At 45.8% G+C, this 19,452-nt stretch overlaps 1 protein-coding gene across 5 annotated transcripts in view; it reads left to right on the top strand.

The window, feature by feature from the left end:
* DIS3L2 (DIS3 like 3'-5' exoribonuclease 2) overlaps positions 1-19,452 on the top strand; it is a 196,771-nt gene that overhangs the window by 23,841 nt on the left and 153,478 nt on the right. For all 5 annotated transcript variants that reach the window (XM_081007397.1, XM_081007400.1, XM_081007398.1 and 2 more), the window contains 3 exons: positions 1,337-1,476; positions 8,295-8,348; positions 18,391-18,492. In XM_081007397.1, coding sequence (XP_080863523.1) covers positions 1,337-1,476; positions 8,295-8,348; positions 18,391-18,492 — 296 coding nt within the window. The remainder of the gene's footprint in view (positions 1-1,336; positions 1,477-8,294; positions 8,349-18,390; positions 18,493-19,452) is intronic.

The raw sequence follows: 19,452 nt of genomic DNA on the forward strand, positions 1-19,452 counted from the left end.
TTCTGTCCTCAGAGCATGCTGCCTTTGATTTTGGAGTAAACACATTGTTGTCATGACCAGCAGCCATTGATAACCTTGATCCTCCATGAAGTTGTTTGATCTCTTCAGAAAACCACCTAAGGTTTTCCTTAGTTTTAACCGGTGCTTCCCCCCCCCTTAAAAATGTTTAGGGGTACTCTCATTTTGACTCAAGAAAACCACCATTTCATAGTTCAGATCGGGAAAAATAAATATAGTAAATGGACAAAAGTACAAAGAACGTAAATTACCTCATATTACACAGCTGACAGCTCACAGTAACTTCCGCATTGGCATGAGGTTGTGTGCACTAGCATCTTCCCTCCTACTTTCAACTTCTACTTCACACATTAAAAGCTCGCTTCCATCTGAGACTCAGGAAACACCGTGACAGGAAATGGGGCCACCATCAGGGGTAGCAACGGAACTGACGATTCTCTGTGCTAGAGAACAAACTAATGTTTTAAATTTTTTTAGTTTCTTCTCCAATTAGATTCACAAAATGTTTAGGGGTATGTGTCCCCCTGCGTCCCCCCAGAAAAAAAGCACTGGTTTTAACTATGCCTTAAATGTGGAGAAGTTCTCCCATTTGTCTGTCCCTGACCTTCTGCCATTCAGTTTTACTAGATGACCCCGGATTCTGATATCACAAAAGAGGAAGAATAACTTTTTTCTGGTCAGTTTCTCCGCAGCATCAATAACTTTCTGTCATGCTCCCACTTATTACCCTCCCAACAAATACCACAACCTTTCCTTATAAGGGAGATGCTTCAACCACTTGGTCATTTTGGTTGGCCTTTTTGAATCTTCCCCAGCTCTACGATGTCCTTTTTGAATCAAGGCAACCCAAACTGGACACAGTGCGGAAGCACTCTAGGTTCTTAAAAGAGCATTTATGATACTGGCTGTTTTATTTTCAACCCCTTTCCTAATGATCTCGAGCATGGAATTTAGCTTCTTCACAATAGCCGTGCTCCAGGCCAGCATCCTCTCTGAGCTATCCATGACAACCCCGAGATCCACCCTTTGGGTGAACTAGGGAACTAGCCAGGATGCCTTCTGCTGACAACCATTTCCTGTTTTCTTTGAACAGGTAAACTGTTAATTGAAGGCTTCCCGGTTTTTTGCTGGCTGGTTCAAAGGGTGGGTGGCAAGTGTGAAGAAAGGGCTCCCTTAAATGATCATTCTGGGTTGCTGGAAAATTAAGCTTCCTTAGCCATGGTTTTTGCATGTCTGAACTGAGCCACTGGTCTCTGTAAAAACAAACAGCTTTGTTATATATGGTGAGGCAGTGATTCTACCTTTTTTTTTCTTCCAGGCGGTCCCTACACCACCTGCTTGGCCCCTGGCGACAGAAAGACTCGGAGCAAGCCAACTCGGGGGAGGAAGAAAGTATTTGAAGCCTACATGTCAAAGGAGGATGTCTCAGCAGGACTGAAAAGGAAAACGCTTATCCAGGTACTTTGAACTTGGAATGGCTGCAAAAGCAGCAAGCTTTTGTTGCTGTGGATTTGCATTTTGGGATGCGACGATGGAGGCAGTCCTTCTGTACCCCCCCCCCCCAGTGCTTGTTTACCTGTGTAGCTCTCAGGTAGGACTGCAGGCATCAGTGGGCTGAACTGGTAGATGGGCATGTTAATCAGCAGAACAGATTGGAGAGTAGCTTTTCGGTATTTAAAACTATTTCAGGCAGAAGAGGGGAAACCTTTTCCTTCTCTTCCTCCCTGCCTCTTCACTGAGGACAGGGAACAAATGGTTTTATAGTGTAGGAAGGTGGGATGCTCTTGTCTAACCTTGAACCTAAATCTCCCAAGTTAGTGGGCTTCAAACGTTAGGCCCCCCACTGCGTCACCCCTTTCCCAGACTCCACATTACTTCTTAAGCCATTTTGAAGGCTAGGAACCAGTGCTGTGTGCTCCCCTTTCTTCTGTCTAAATAGGAAGCCGGGTATGAAAGATGAGAGGCAGAGATGGGGTTAATGAGAGCAGAAGTGGTGGTGAATTCATGCAGGGTTGATATTGCTGGTGGAATAAATTAGCCTTCCAGCTCCTCTAAGTTCACAGTTCCTGGTCTAGCTAGTAAGAGCAGATCAGCAGCAGAATACAGAGCTATTGAGGAGGCTTGGGATCTCCTTCCTCTGAGATTTTCCCAAAGAGGCATCTGTCAGAGGAGGTTTGAGGCGTAGATTATCCACTCTCAGGGGGTTGGCTTAAATGACCTAGTGGATCCTGTCCAGCTCTGTGGTCATGGTCATGGTTTTTGAAGGAGAAAGTCAGAATATTGTGACTGAGGCCCTACAGTCTTGAGAGTACTGACACCCTCTGGCAGGTGTGGAGGTAACCTGTTCTGAAGAGTCAAAAGAACATTAGTTCAGTTCATATTCCCCCTCTTGAATGCCTGCCTCTTCCTGCACAATTGGGGGAGGAAAACGCAGAAATCTCCACCGATAAATATAGCAGCTATTGTTTGTGAGTGATTGCAAAGTAATGTGGGTTAAGGATGACATCATGAGATTCTGCAGCCAGAGCCTCGGCCCCTGACACACATGTGAGAACAGTTGTTCTTTGCAGATGGGGAGAGCGGCTGGTTCCAGATATGATATCACAGCGTGAAATGCACAACATTGTAAATAGGATTTTCATAGGCACAGATAATAAGGCCCATCTGCTTTCGAGGAGGAACGTGGGGAGTTCCTTCCTTTTTCCAGAAGAAAAGCACCGGAGGAAAAAGTGAGGTGCATATGCGTGCGTTGCGAGGCTGACTGTCTTTGCTTTGGGGTGGGGCGGAGTATACAAGCCCTTTCTATTTTGGTTTGTTGACATTTGGGTGGTGACACACGTGGTGGGCCATGTTAGGTATGCGCCTGCCACGTATGCAATGCCTGCTATTGCTGCACAAATGAGCTGCAGTCATACGGCTGCAGTGGCATAGCTTGGGTTGCCAGTGCCCGGGGCCACACGGAGGGGGTGAGAGGGAAACGAGATGGAGTACGCATGTGCATTCAACTGCCTAATGACGTCTGCGTCACCCAGGAGATCGCAGCAATAGAGAAAATAAAATAAGAGTTGCTCCGTTGTCTGGAGAGGTTGTTTCCTGGTCACAAGGAGAAGCTGTTTTCAACTGAGCCCAGTGATGGACGCAAGTAGCTGTGCTGAGGCAGCACCGATAATTGAAATTTTGTGCCGCTAACAATTTTGCACCTGAGACAACTGTCCTGGTGGCCCCCCTATGACTCCACTGTATGTCAGTCTTGGAATTGTTGGCCTTTGGTGATGGGGGTTTACATAAGGTATGCTCCCTGCAAGCTTCTTACATATCAAGAACTAGAATTGAATGATGGGTTGAAAGAAGAGTTCCTTTCAGATGTTCTCTCACTGTCCAAGGATGCTGGTTATCTGGTTCCTGCGCAGTTAAAGTGGAGGAAGGCAAAGGGGACCTGTAGCCAGCAAGAACAGGCCTCTGAGCAGCCTGCTTCAGAAGTGCCTGGGAGTTACACGTAATCTCTCCTGGACTGTTGGTGTCAGAAGGCTTCCTTGGTTGAGAACATAAGCAGAGCCATCTTGGATCAGGCCCATCGTCCAGCATGCTGTTCTCAGCTTCGTCAACAAGGTGCCTCAGGGAAGCCTGCAAGCAGGACCCGAGAGCAACAAAAACTCTCCCCATTTGTGACCCCCGCCTCCTGGTATTCAGAGGGCATTCTGGTGGGGTGGCCACAGGCTGGCTGCTCACCTTACATTACTTCCCTTGGGGCAGGGGCTCAAGTCCATTCATTGGAATGAAACAGAATTTCACATATGCATTCTTATGCTACTGCTGCTAGTTCCAGCAGGAATTTCTAATGCTTTGTGCTCTCAGCGTTAAAATCACTTTCTCTCTCTGTGTGTGCGCACGCTTACTGTTGCGGCACAGTTCCTTGCATACATGACTCAAAGCTTCCGCTCTGTTTTCCACATGTGAGCAAAGAACGTTATATGTCCAAAAGGGTCTAGTGCCAGGCTACAGCGCAATATCTTTGTTCCTCAAATGGTTTGGAATGTGCCTGCTAAGGGACTTTTAGCCGTGCAAAACAAAGCATCTTTTCTATAGAAGTATAGTCTGGAGGATGAGTAATGTGTCCTTTTTCAAGTGGTGGGTCCCTTGTGTGAATGAAAAAAATCTCAGAACTGGCTGCTCCCCCCCCCCCAATAAATCAGCATATTTTTCGTGTATGGTCACCCACATTCCAAGTCCTACCAAAATGCCACCCTCCCCCGACCCATTACAGTGAATTTATATGGGGGAATAAAACGTTTTTGTTCCATGATTGTTATCAATCGCAAATGGAATAATTATGAAAACTTCCACTTTAAAGCCTACTTAAATGCCTCTGATTAAAGTTTGGCTCCAATTTCAAATGCTGACACGAATGCTTCATGTAAACTTAGATGTAGTTTTTAACTGAAGGCACTTGCTATGTTTTCCAGAATGCTTTATGAGTTTACATCTAAAAAGTACCCATAATAAAATAGGGTTCCTCAAGTGATGCAATGAGTATGATTGAATCCAAGGAAGATGAGAGATTAGGTGCTATTCTGCTAATGTTAGCACAAGGATTTCTGGTTGTTCAGTGGGACTCCCCCTGACATGCGCCCCATACCCTCCCCAGGTTTTCTCCAGAGGGTTGGGATTCCACTCATTTTATTTCATTATAGATTCATATAAATCATAACTTGAAATGCTCGCTTCACTTTCAACTCCTTGATTTCAGCTTGAATGCAAGAAAAGTCCTATAGTTTTGCAGATATAGTGGTACCTCGGGTTACATACGCTTTAGGTTACAGACTCCGCTAACCCAGAAATAGTGCTTCAGGTTAAGAACTTTGCTTCAGGATAAGAACAGAAATCGTGCTCCAGCGGCGCGGCAGCAGCAGGAGGCCCCATTAGCTAAAGTGGTGCTTCAGGTTAAGAACAGTTTCAGGTTAAGTACGGACCTCCAGAACGAATTAAGTACTTAACCTGAGGTACCACTGTACATACCAAATACAGTGGTGCCCCGCAAGACGAATGCCTTGCAAGACGGAAAACCCGCTAGACGAAAGGGTTTTCCGTTTTTCAATGCGCTTCGCAGGACGAATTTCCCTATGGGCTTGCTTCGCAAGACGAAAATGTCTTGCGAGTCTTGAGATTTTTTTTCGCTCCCCCCCCTTTTTCTAAGCCGCTAAGCCTTTAATAGCCTTTTAGCAGCTAAGCCGCTAAGCCTTTAATAGCCGCTAAACCGCTAATAGCGCTAATCCGCTAAGCTGCTAATAGGGTTGCTTCGCAAGACGAAAAAACCGCTAGACGAAGATACTCGCGGAACGGATTAATTTCGTCTTGCGAGGCACCACTGTAGTTTTGTAGTTTAGTGGATACATACCAATCTAAGATGCTTGCAGTAGCTACCACCTCTGGACAAGAAAGATGGGCATTTATTTATTAAAATAAAAGCATTTGAACTGCTGAGACAAAATCCTTACTCAGCCATAAAGATCATCCTGGATAGTTCAGTTTAAATCATAGAATCATAGAATTAGAAGGGTCTAATCCAATCTCCCTGCAATGTGGGAATCTAAAGCTAAAGCAACCATGACAGATGGCCATCCAACCTCTACTTAGAAACCTCCAAGGAAGGAGAGTCCATAACTTCCCGAGGGAGACAGTTCCACTCTCAAGCAGCTCTTGCTGTCAGATAGTTTTTTTTGTATGTTTAGTCGGAATCTCCTTCCTTGTAACTGGAAGCCATTGGTTCTAGTTCTATCCTCTGGAGCAGGAGAAACCAGCTTGTTTCCTGGTTGTTAGAGCATGGTGCTGATAACAGCGGGGTTGCAGGTTTGATTCCCCGTATAGGACAGCTGCATATTTCTGCACCGCAGGGCATCGGACTAGGTCAGGCCCCCCCAAACCCAGCCCTCCAGCTGTTTTGGGACTACAACTCCCATTATCCCTAGCTAACAGGACCAGTGGTCAGGGACGATGGGAATTGTAGTCCCAAAACAACTGGAGGGCTGAATTTGGGGATGCTTGGACTAGATGATCCTCAGGGTCCTTTTCGAATCTGTGATTCTATGATCTATGATTCTGTGATCAGTGGGGAGGCTGAAGCGGGTGCGGGGAGGGTTCCAGGTGCTGGACTACAACTCTGTCCATTCAGCCATCATGGACAGTGGTCAGGAATGATGGGAGTTGTAGTCCATAACATCTGGACATAAGAAATGCCCTCCCGGGTCAGGCCAATGGCCCATCTAGTCCAGCATCCTGCTTCCACAGTGGCCGACTAGATGCCCCAGTGGGAAACTGGCAAGGAGGATTCAAGCTCAAGATCCGTCTCCCCTGCATTTTCCAGCAACTGGTGTTTTGAAACTTCCAGCAGATTGGTGAAGGCAGGTTTAGGGCACTGTTCCCTCAGCAAGAACCAAGACACAGCCCCATGCCTCTCTGAAGTCTAGTTTCGAGGTTGCTTGATTCACGACGGACATGAAAAAGGCACATTCAGTGTTGGCCGTTGTTAGAAAAAATGATTCATACAAGCCAGGAGGTTGCTAATGCTCATGACAGCTGGGTATTTTATGTACCTGCTTCTGGCTGTGGATTGTACTTGTTTAAAAAGATTGATGCCCTGCCTCTTGATCTCCATGGCAGCTCACAAAAACAATACAACCCAGTAATCCCTGTTCCGCTGGCTGGTGCCCTTCCTTTGCTTATGCAGCCTCAGGACGGTTGGCGGTCGATGCCGGGCGCATTCTGGCAGAGGAGGTGGAAGCAAGATCTCTGCTGCCCCTCCTCTGGCTAATGGCTGAGGTTGCGGCATTCTTTCTGGGAGGAGGAGGGTGCAGATTCCTGGTGGCCCTTGGTCCTCTAGATTGGGGGTGGGGAGCTAGATATGGCCACCCGCTGCAGGCCAAGTTTGATAGGTGACCCATCCCTCTGACCCCCAGTTTGGAATCAAGCCATTACACATAGGCATGGCTTGGCTGACACAGCCTTGCAGACCAAAAGGAGATGCCTGGTGAGCCTAGTTAGGCCTGCAGGTCAGAGTTGCGCAGCACTAGTGTAGCTGGGGCCAGAGGTCAGAACATCCTTTTCCTTACTTCAAGCTCTGAACCTTGGACAGAAATGCCCTTCCTGTGGCCAGGTTTGGCCCTCGCTTCAGGCCACCGTGAAAGATGGATGGTTGGTGGCATGGCCCAGTCCTTTGACTTTCTGGGGAGCAAGCGATTCACATTTTGGGCAGGGACAAAACAGGAAAAGGTGACCTCACCTGGCTTAGTTTCCTCTGTGTGCTTGACCGGCCTTTTACGGCCTTGATGTGCCTGTAGCGCTGGCCTCCCAACTTCCTCATCTGGAGCTCCTCCTGACTCTTCCAGTGAAGCCACTTGAGGGCTGCTGGTGCTGCCAGGAGCAAGTCTCCATCTCTGCTGGAAGAGCTGGACTTACACCCAGCTCCACTGAAACCATGCTGTTTGCATTCTTTGCTGCCAGAATGTCAAGACCCTGCATGGGGCACCTCTGACCTGCAGGTTGAATCCAGCCACCCATGCCCCTGTAACTGCCTTTGGGGTGTTCCCTATTCCATGTCCCTCTTCCCAGGCCGGGATACTTCCAGGACCTCCACTGTGGCCTCCCCAAATCCTTCCCTCCCGAGCTACAACATGTCCTTGAACTCTGATGGTGCCTTTTGCTTGTCTGGCTGGAGGATAGATAGGAGTGGCTCCATTGAAACACCTGCTGTTTTTTCATGGCTGGAATTCCCTTGCCCATCACCTTTCCCCACTCCTTGCTGGTGTTATTTCTGATGAAAGCCCTTGTTGCTGACATCAGTGTGATTATTATTCAGTCTTTTTCCAGGACTATAACATGGAAGGGAGGTTAAGGTGGCATCGTCACAATAAGCAAAAAGCAGCAAATTGGCTCTGGTAGTCTTACTGGTATTGCATTAAAACAGGGGTCAGCAACCTAAGCGGCCTGCGGAAGTTGTTTGACTGGCCCACAAGCTGCCCCTGAACCGAGTTGCCCGCTCGCGTGCTGTGCTAAACTGGCGCAATGCGGCGCGGGGACTTGCTTCCATGGTGCTGGAAATCATGTCTGCGCATGCGCAGATGCCAGAAATCACAGGCGTACACGGCGCTATCCGGCCCACGGAGGGATCTCCGTGGCAATGATCCGGCCCAGGCAAGATATAAACCTTGCTGACCTCTGCATTAAAACAACTCATTTCTCGCCTGATCTAATTTCTGTTCTTTTGTCTTTTTTTTTTAAAGGGACCCCTGAGAATAAACCCCAAGAAATACCACGAGGCCTTCATTCCATCTCCAGTAAGTAATGTGTAACACAGTAATCAGCGAATGTGCAGAAGGTGAACGGCTGGAGCACCAAGGAATTAAGTCCCAAGACGTGCACAGAGCATGCCAAACCTTTGGCTGCAGTCCATGAAGCATTGCTGCTACCCTGCCTCTGATCTATGCAAACCTCACTGAAACGGACGCCAGTATAGCAGGAGGGGAGATGGGTGTCCTGGTACATGACGATCCGAACTTTTAGTGCTAGAGGTGATGTTCGTTCTGAGCTTGGCGAAGCCAGCTGAGCCCAGGTTGGAGACCACCGGCTAGCTCTAAACCCAAGGGTTTATGATTACGCTTACAGATGGCTTACAGATTTTCCCCTGACTTTAAGTTAAGCTCCCCCAAGCAAATGTGCTTCTCTGCTGCTGGTTTGCAGCATGAGCTAATTTGCGAACTTGATATCAAAGTAATGTGCATACTGCATTTTAACGTTCTTGCGTCTGAATGCCAAACCACGTGCGGTTTGTGAAACCTCCTTCAATCATGGACTGTGCATGCCTCCACTTTCTTCTTTTTCTTTTTTTGTGGGGCCATTGGTTAAGAGAAATTAGGGACGCCGGGGTTTCGGCTGTATGGTGCCTTGTGAATGCAGGGTGTGCGCACGTTGCTACACTAGTAGGAGCCAACTTATTCATCCAGTGAAGCTGAATGTTGAGAATTCAGGACACATAGAAGGAAGCACTTCTTTACGTAGTGCGTAACTAATCTATGGAACTCACTGCCACAGGAGGCAGTGAGGGCCACCGAGTTGGATGGCTTTAAAAGAGGATTAGACAGGTTCGTGGAGGAGGAGAGGGCTATCAAGGGAATGGAGTTGAGAGATGACCTAACCCGGGGGGAAAACAGTAAAGACCTGATGAAGAGAGCACAGCAGAGGTTATATTTTCTGAGAATCCTCCAGAAAAATAATCTCTCAAAGGACCTGTTGATGGCATTTTACCATTGTAATGTCGAGAGTGTATTAACTTATGGTCTGTGTATGTGGTTTGGGAGCTGCGCTGTCCAGGGTTGTAAAGACTGCAGAGAGAATAATTGGGTGCACTCTTCCCACCTTGGATCAAATCTACGCTTCCAGGTGTCATAAGAAAGCTGCAGAGATAGTGCAGGATAGTGCGCACCCCGGAAACGATCTCTTTAAGCTTCTGCCTTCCGGAAAAAGGTACAGGGTTATAAAGACTACGACTAGCTGCCTGAGAAACAGTTTTTATCCAAATGAGATTTTGGTTTTAAACGCAGTGTAAGGTAGTCTCTGTGTGAGTATATTGTATTTAATTATGGAGTATCAGAGTTTTTAGGGGGCTAACCAGGCTGGGATAGCTGAGATAGCAGGCTTGCTGGTTTTTGAATGTCTGATGTAGATTTTTTCCATTTCGTTGTTCTGTATGGGACAATGACAATAAAGATTATCGTATCATCGTATCGTTTTGTACTAGCCAGGATGGCTTTGCTCTGCCTCTACAATCAGAGTCAGCAATGCTTCTGAACAGCAGTTTCTGGAAACCCCAGGCGGGAGAGACTGCTGTCCTGTTGGAATCCTTCTTGCTGGTTTGCCATAGGCATCTAGTTGGCCTCTGTGAGAACAGGATGCTGGACTGGATAGGCCATTGGCTTCATCCAGCAGGCTCTTCTTATGTTCTTATAAGATTGCTTTTGTTTTCTTTCTTTCTTTATTAATTTTGTATTACCACTCACCCCTTCGCCCGCAGTTCACAGCATAAAAATACAAGATAAAAACACAAAATACGCAATAAAAATAGGAACAGAAACCAAACAATAACCTCCGTTCCCCCCTCCCACAAACCTTGGGCTGCTTTGTTTGCTTATAATCCTGTCCTTTCTCAAAGGACTTCAGTGTGGTGTACATCTTTTAGGCCGGCCGACAACAGTCCTGCAAGGTAGGTTTGTCTGAGAGATGGCAACTGTCCTGAGGTTTACGGCAAGCTTTATAGCAGAGTGGGTCTTTGTACCTGAGGGGGGATAGCTTAGTCGGTAGAACAAGAGACTCTTAATTTCAGGGTTGCAGGTTCACGCCCCACATTGGATGTAAAGATTCCTGTTTTTCTTGGGGTTGGGCTAGGTGACTCTTGTGGTCCCTTCTAGCTCTATGAAGTCCTGCATTTTAACCTCTCTTTTTAAAATATATATATATAATTTTTGTTAGTTTTTTTAACATATCATTTTCAACAGTAATTAAACATACTTATTCAAATTTTTGACTTCCATCAGTCCTGTCTGAAAATTTTCCAATCTAATCTCTCAGTATGCATTTCTTATCTTCCCTGTTACAGTTCAAACTCTTAACCAATATCTCTATCTTTTTCTAGTTTGTAACACTTCATATATTCCTCCTTACAAAACCTCTTGTAGTCCTACTAGCGTAATTTGTTTATTACAGTTGCTCTTCAAATAATTCATATACTTCTTCCAATCTTCTGTAAATCTCTGGTCCCACAGGTTTCGAATCCTTCCTGTCATTTTGTCCAATTCTGCATAGTCCATTAATTTCGTCTGCCATTCTTCTTTCGTCGGAATTTCTTCCTGTTTCTATTTCGGGGCTAACAATACTCTTGCCGCAGTTGTTGCATATAAAAACAATTTAACATCTTGCCTATTAATGTCCTGACCTATAATACCAAGTAAAAATGCTTCTGGTTTTTTTAAAAAATCTATATTTCAACATCTTTTTCATCTCATTATATATCATTTCCCAGAAGTTCTTTACTTTTTTACATTCCCACCACATACGATAAAATGTTCCTTCTTTTCCTTTACATTTCCAACATTTATTATTTGTCTTATACATTTTAGCTAATTTCACTGGTGTAATGTACCATCTATACATCATTTTCATCATATTCTTTTTCAAAGCATTACAGGCTGTAAATTTTATCCTTTCATTCCACAACCTTCCCCATTCTTCAAGCTATATATTATATCCAAAGTCTTTTGCCCACTGTATCATTACCGATTTCACTTCCTCATCTTTCAAGTGCCATTCCAACAGTATTTTATACATTTTAGACATTGTTTTACATTCATTGTTTAATATTTCTATTGTAACCTCTCAGCCCTATTGCTAGAAGTCGTTCATGAGAGGTTGTAAGGCATCTACTTCAGGATAGTGTCAGCCCACGACTGGGATGATGCGGGGATCGAATGATGAGTTAATGTTAAGCCTGCCCACCTCTCGATGGGCGCAACAAGGTTTGCCTCGTGGAGGGACAACATGAGCACCCGTAAGTCGTCGCGTGTGAGCTGGGTAACCCATGCAGGCGCTCAGTTGGGCAGAGGCCCACATTTTACGGTTCTTCCCCCTTTAATAATGTGTGTGGAAGAGGGCAGCTGAGTGGGTTCTTCTTCTTAGCGCTAGTTCACATATTCCTTGTCACTTGCCCAGGGATGCATGAACTAGGCGGTAGACGTATCACATTTACTGATGTCCCATTGAATCTAATGCACATCTCCGTTTTCAGAACCTTGAAACAAAACAAAAAAGTATTTGCTGGCAAATGTAAACGTGCCATCAAATCTAATGCACACCTTAATTTTTGCAACATAATTTGGCAAAAAATTGGCATTAGTAAATCCGGTATATTGAAATGCATGCTGTTTTGAATATGCAGTTATGCTGGTACATAAAAAGGCACTTATTTGCATTTTGAGGGGACTGTATATTCATTATTCAAATAGACAAAACAGCCTTGTAGATAATTGCTGTTGCTCATTAGCTGTGATAGTTTTAAGAGCTTATTTTTCCAGTTTTATACAGCACAGGTGCATGGATATGTGCAGAGGCCTTGCTATCCTCTACTTTGCTTTTTACCACAGGGTGGGCACCATCCCAGTGCTTGCAGGTGTTTCCAAGGGGTCAAAGGCTGTGTCAGCTGGCATCTCCAGAAAAGTCAGCCGTTCTCCTCAAGACCCAATCCTATTCTCATTTATAATTTTTAGTTGCCAACAGTCCGGTGGGCAAATGTTAAAGTGGCACCAGGTTAAAACGAGGCCCAAGGTCTGCAAAGAATGAAATAATGTTTTTCAAAACTGAAATTTAATTGACGCTGACGCAAAACCCCACACATCCGCTTGGTAGAATAGAAGCATTCCCCCCTCCACCTCTTTCCCCCTTTTCTTCCTAATGTAACACTAACGTCTCACAGCAAATGAAACTGATCTGTAGAAAACGCAGCTTGAATAAAAGAGACATTGCACATACTTTTCGTAAACTAATAAATCTTTAATAAAAATATATTAAAAACAAAACTGAAATTTGAGTTTCCTTGAAGCAGCTTCCGCTGTGTTTCAGTGTGCTTAGGATTGTAGCCTTAGGCTTTGCTGAGGAGGAATCCATTCCCGAAATCCCATGCACTCTTGGGGGCGTATGGGGACCGTGTGATTTAACCTCTTAGGCCCCGTTCTTTTGTGCAAACAACCTGTTTATGATAAACGACAGAACGAAGAGAGAGACATTTCTAGTCTCCCTGGCTGGGGTGGCCTGTCTGGCACTGCAGCTGGCAGATGGCAAGTTCACTTTTTATGTCTTCCCTTACTGACAAAGAGCTAAACGATGGGTTGTGGGTTTTTTTTAAGAAACTGCCATCCGTCACCTCCTGGCATGGCTAACTTTGCCAGGGGAGGGGTTGCTGCAGCACGCGGGTGATGACTGAAATAAGAGGGCCCTTCTCCCGAATGATGATGTAAAGCATTTTTTAAGGACGTGGTGGGATTACTTGGGGAGTTGAGGTGAGAGGGGGATGGGGAAGAGAAAATCTGGACTCGTCAGAGGAACAGCTTCCAGGCGGAATTACGCTAGTCCAAGAAGCTTTGCAATTTTTCTGCATCTTGTCATGGGAGGCAGCCTTTGCACAGCTGTTGAGCTGCTGCTACGGCCGGTCGCTTGTCTTGCTGTGGAATCGCCTCCGTTTCACATCAGGGCAGCGGCCTTCTGCCCCTTCAGCAAATAATCCCAGCCTTGGAGCCACGTGGAAGGTGGGCCTTCCCAGGCAATCATTTACTCCTTTGTAATAAATGCACAGTTCTTGCAGGTGTGGTGGCGGTGGTGCAAGAGCTCTTCCCCCGGGACACTTGCTGCAAAGGAGACAGCCTTTCCCCCAGCGATATCTTGATGAGAAAATGCACAGTTCATCTTTCTTTTCCTTTTCCTTTTTTTTAGATGAGCCTGTATTTTATTCTGACAGCCAGCACAGTAACCCATAAGATAGATGTCTACCCCTAAGTTAGCCTTGCAAATTGCCCTATAACTCTGCTCATGTTTTCTCTCATATATATATATATAGAGAGAGAGAGAGAGAAACAAATTCAAAATAATAAAGGGAGAAAACTTTTACCATATCCATATATGAAATTCTCTGAATCTCGTGACTTCCCCCTGTCCCCTGCATGGGTCCTTAAAATAATTTTTCTAAAACTACATATCATCACGTTCTCCACAGTTTTCATCTCTCTGAATTATCTATATTTTTCGTTTCTTTACAAGTTATTTTTAAAGTCCAGCTAACGTTTTTATGTGTTTATAATGGTCTCCTAAGTACATTCTAAATTTTTTCCCATTCTTTTTTAAAAGTCATTATCTCTTGATTCCTGAGTCTCCCAGTTAGTTTTGCCATTTCTGCATAGTCCAGCAGTTTGGCTTGCCATTCTTCCTTGGTTGGAACTGTTGGTTCTTTCCATCTTTGGGCTAGTAGTATCCTTGCAGCTGTTGTTGCATATATAAGCAGTCTTTTCTGGTATTTTGGGATATCAGAGTATGTAATTCCTAATAGAAATGCTTCTGGTTTTTAAACAAATGTTATTTAAACATTTTTTTCAATTCATTGTATATCAATTCTCAAAAGGACTTTGTTATCTTGCATGACAACTACATATGATAAAAGGTACCCTCCTTTTCTTTATACTTTCAGCAAATATTGGAACTTGTTCTATACATTCTGAATAACTTTGTTGTTGTTGTTTAGTCGTGTCCGACTCTTAGTGATCCCATGGACCAGAGCATGCCAGGCACTTCTGTCTTCCACTGCCTCCCACAGTTTGGTCAAACTCATGCTGGGAGCTTCGAGAACACTGTCCCACCATTTCGTCCTCTGTCGTCCCCTTCTCCTTGTGCCCTCCATCTTTCCCAACACCAGGGTCTTTTCCAGGGAGTCTTCTATTCTCATGAGGTAGCCAAAGTCCTGGAGCCTCAGCTTCAGGATCTGTCCTTCCAGTGAGCACTCAGGGCTGATTTCCTTAAGAATGGAGAGGTTTGATCTTCTTGCAGTCCATGGGACTCTCAAGAGTCCCCTCCAGCACCAGAATTCAAAAGCATCAATTCTTCGGCGATCAGCCTTCTTTATGGTCAGATACCACCGGTACATCATTTTCATATAATTTTATTTCAGTGTACAACATGCTGTGAATTTCAGATCTGTTCTCCATAGCCTCTCCCCACACTCCATCTTTCTTCCCCCACCCCACGGTGGGGGGGGGGGGACCAGACACCCTGGGAGGTGGCATTCCACTCTTGCATCCCTGAGAGCCACATCTACCCTCTCAGCTTCTTCAGGTCAGCCACCTTGGCCTCAAGGAAATGAAGCTGTTCTCTGAGGGCCAGGAGCTCATTGCACCAAGCAAACACCCACAACTTGCACCCAGCAGGCAGATTGTCAGACATGTGACGTTCTGTACTTTAAGCTGTTAGCTTTCTACCTGCATGTCTTCTGCTGCTGTCCATTGACTTGCTCCTTACCTTGATGCCTTGTCACTCTTCACATGCTAGTGTCTTTTTCACAGTGCAATTTCTTTCCTTTTTCTAAATCAAGCCCCCGAGTCTACGTGGCTTGAACCAATTTTAAGGAAAGAGGATTTTTATTGCAAGCAAGGGAAAGTGGTGCTTCTGTTGGCTGGCAGCAATAATTAGCAGATAATTAAGGCAGCAGCCGAGCTTGCCTTAGAAAAACAAGAGACTCCATACTGCTAGAATCTAATAGTGCTTTGCTCATGGATAAACTCCTGTTTTTGGTCATTTGAGTGGTGGCATCTTACTGTGGTTCAAAAGACTGATGGAATTGCTTCTCATTTCAGAATCTGGAAGGTTTCTGAGTGCCATTATTTGAATCTTCTTGCTTTTATTGCTGTGGGAAATCAGTAACTTGTGTACCACTCTTCTCCATATGTGTTATGCCACCACTTTCCCTCTTTAAATCCCTCAAAAACCCACCTCTTCGTTGAAGCCTTTGGCGTAACTTTTCAGTCCTCGTTCTCCTCCCTGGCGTCTGTTTGCCTTCCATGCTGTTTCTGCCCACCCATCAGACAGATGGAGGGGCTGTGGTGGGCTGGAGAGCTTCATGCTACTCTCAGGGGATGCGCTACAGAGGGGTGTTGTCCAGAGGTGGCCCATTGGACCCGAGCCTTGAGTCTTTTGGATTGGGCTCTGCATCTCCTTTGAAAAGGCATTAAAACAAAGCAAAACACAGAGCTTTCCTTTCAGGGTGGCTGGGTGGATAGTGCAGGCTGTTGAGACCACAGCCTTCTGCCTCCTTAATTTCCCCAGAGGCACATTTGTGTCCTCGTGCATCTGTGCCCCATGCCTTTAACTGCCTTAGCAATGCCCCTGCATGTAAAAGCCATCCGACGTCAGGCCATTGCGGCTCCAGACTTTCACTACTTGGCTGAGGAGACGGTGAACGTGCAATTCTGGGGGGGCAGGGAGATGAACCGAAAAGAGTGCTGAGGGGAGAGAGGGGGGTGGCTGAGGAATTACAATGTACTGTGAAGGTGCTTGGAGGGCAGGCAATTTGCAATTGGCCGTGGATTTTCTAAGGGTTTTGGAACCGTGGGCTTATAATAAGTCAGATCGGTGAGAGCTTGACTTGTGAATCAGGCCAATGAATCCCATTGTTTCTCAAAGGCTTCATTATGCACATCAGGATAAAAAGGGAGAACCAACTTGATTAAAGCATCTTTGTAAACATCCCCCCCCCCCCGAGACTATCCAAATCACTACATGCTCTCCTGGAAACAGATGGAAGCTTTCTTTGGTTCTGAGTGGTTTAATGTGTTGTCACCCACTCCCGACATTGCACACTGAAATGTGCAGAACTCTGTGAAGTGGAAGCAATTTCAGACAGGGATCCAGATGTGCTAATGTGCTGGATTCCCCCCCCCCATTAAACTTCTTAGCCTGGGTCACAGTGCTGGGTGTTTCACTGGGGAAAGTCTACATGGGGCAAAACTGCTTTTGATCCTGTGATGATGATGATGATGATGATATAAAATACCCCGCCCATTTGGCTCTTCAGCATGCAACTTTTAGAGTCAATTCTCCTATTGAAGGTGTTGATTCTTATTCCAGGTGCATGTGACAGGCAGCCTTGCGATGTGCTAGGAAAACATCTATGAGCCATATGGCACATAGAAATGATAGGGGTCCTTGCGCAAAGTGCTCTGAGTGAGGTAACTGGTCTCATTCTGCTCCATAGAGGCTTACTACCTAGCCCCCAGCACAGATCCATATACCAAAGATCTCCTTCCTTTATCATGGAGGTGTCGTATGGCGATGCTTTGGTAGGTCGTACCCTAAAGTTTGTGTTACTCTGACAGGTGCCATATATTCACTTCTCCTTTGCTGGTGTGATTCTGAAATTGCTCCCATGCTTTTGAAATTGCTCCCAACACCTCACTTTCCTTGCCTCCTCAAATGACTGCTGCGGTTTAGGCTTGGTTCTCTTATGTCCCCACCACACTTTTGGTATAGCTGAAATGGAGATTTAACAGAGGCGACTGCTGCTGAAAAGATCCCCCAGGCTCTGTGAAACGAATGAGGACAGGTTCCAATGTTTCTCTGCCTCCGCAGAAGACATTTTCACGAGCACATCTCATTTCCAGCTACTTATCCGTCGGCTATGCCTTCATCCCCTCAGTGAGATTGGTCCAGCACAGCTTTTGCTCGGGATCCAATTTCTCTCCGCAATGGTTGCCCTTCTCCCTGAGCGCTGTGCTATCTTGTCCATTTCACACCACTTGCCGGATTTCATGCCTGGGAGCGGCCTGGAATTCCTGGCAGCGGACGACTCCCTCTGGCTTCACCACAAGGCAGCCCCACGAGGCTGCATGGCGCGGCCCTTCCGTTCCAGAACCATGAAACCGAGAAGCCTGCTGTTTCGGTGAACACGCTTCTGCTCATGAAGGGCTTGGGACCAGGTGAGAAGGGGGGCCAGACCTATGGGGTCACCTGGTACATTGACTGGCAGCAGCTCTTCAGGGTCTCAGGCAGGGGACAATTTTGAGCCCTACCTGGAGCTACCATTGGAGATCGAAGCTGGTCCTTCTGCAAGCAAAAGCAGATGCTTCATCACTGAACTACGGAGCTTCTCCAGGGGGAGTCAACAAGGGGTTATTGTTTTTATTTTGATGATGTATTTTTTGTTTTTATATTGTGATTTTATCCGGTCAGCCACCCTGAGACCTGCAGTATAGGGCAGTATACAAAATAATTATAATTATAATATCCTGCTGGGCACAAATGAGGGAGGTCTTCATGGATGATGGGGATTTATAGTTCTGCAACATCTGGAGTGCCACAGACTCTGCTTTAGCTGCCTGGTGTGAAATCTGGTGTGTTCTTCTGAGACACAGTTGAGGCCAAAAGGAGGGTCTTAGCTGTGTCTGTGCAAACAGTAGTCAGTGGAAGCACACTTCACAATGTGAATATGTGGTTGCTTCCTCTCTAGTCGCAGACCATGTACTACCTTCAGAAATCCTTGGGTGTCCTTGCAGATCAAAGGGCAGGCTTCTTGTTTTGGGATTTTGACTCTTGTATGTACCCCAAGGGAACCTTTAAGAGGCAGTAGAGACTGACTATCCCTGACTTCCCCTCTTCTCAGGTGCAGGCTCTGAAATGACTCTCATGACCTCCCTTGGTTTGTTGTCCTCGAGGTGTGATGCATTCTGAAACCCGCTTGTAGCTTTCCCAAACCCTCTTCCTCTGTGTAAGAGCCGTTTCTTTCCTTGTCTCTTCTAGGACAGCGCCCGAGATATCTTCATTGATGGCGTCGTTGCTCGGAACAGAGCTCTGAACGGTGACATCGTGGTGGTGACTCTGCTTCCGAAAGATCAGTGGAAGGTCAGTGCTCAACCTTACCAGTTAAATTCATTTGGAAAGAAGACTCTGACCCTTTCTCGCAGAGTCCACAGCAATCGTGAATGGGGCTGTTTTTCAAATTTATATGCCAGTTCAGCCAACTATCACCTTCTCAATGTTTTTCTTGTGGTGATGGTTGCTCTAACCTCCTTGTCATTTTTCTTTTCCGTGTACCTTTGCTTTTTATGCAGCTTCATGTGGGTCCCTCCGCATGGTCAAAAAACTGGAACTTCTTGTTCTGATAATGCTTTCTATTTTCCTATTTATTTTTTGCTTCAGAATATAACAATGCTTTTTTTTTTTTTTAAGGGCAGAGGACTGTGGTTGCGTCCATTCTGTGGTCTTATCCTACTGCACTGGCCCTTGAATGCTTGGTTTTGCTTTCCTTGCTGTGGGTGCATTTAAACCGCCTTAACCTTATTTTTTTGACTCTGCGTTGGATAGGAGTTCTTGGCCATTGAACAGGCATAAAGATTACCTTGAGAGAACCCTGGCTTGTCTGCTCGCTCGCCCTTGCCGTCTTGTCTCCCAGACCGTAATTGCTTAGAGACTCTTGTTTGGGTGCCTGCGTGTGCTTTGCACAGTAAATATCTCAATCTCACCCTGAGGTTAGCAACCAAACATTAGGTAATTTGTAAATCCGAGGGGAAATGGGATTCGTTTCCCTAAGCAGTCCCATGTGTTGAGGTGTTAATTCCACCGTGAGAGAGTGCGGGACAAGCCTGCGGCGATGGGTTTGCCCAGACAGAGTTGAATATTATTAGGATTGAGTTAATTTGAGTTAAAGGTCTTCCTATTTTGAAGGACGAAGGGAAGTGCAGATGGGTGTAACTGATCTGAAAACAAGGGGCAAGCCAACACAATACTTAATCTTCTGTTATGGTTTGTTCATCCACCCCTCCACCCCCCCTTTGCTTGTAGGAATGATGTCTTGAGTACAAC

The sequence above is a fragment of the Podarcis pityusensis genome (assembly GCF_964106645.2).
Source record: "Podarcis pityusensis genome assembly, chromosome: 5".
In the NCBI taxonomy this organism is placed as follows: Eukaryota; Metazoa; Chordata; class Lepidosauria; order Squamata; family Lacertidae; genus Podarcis; species Podarcis pityusensis.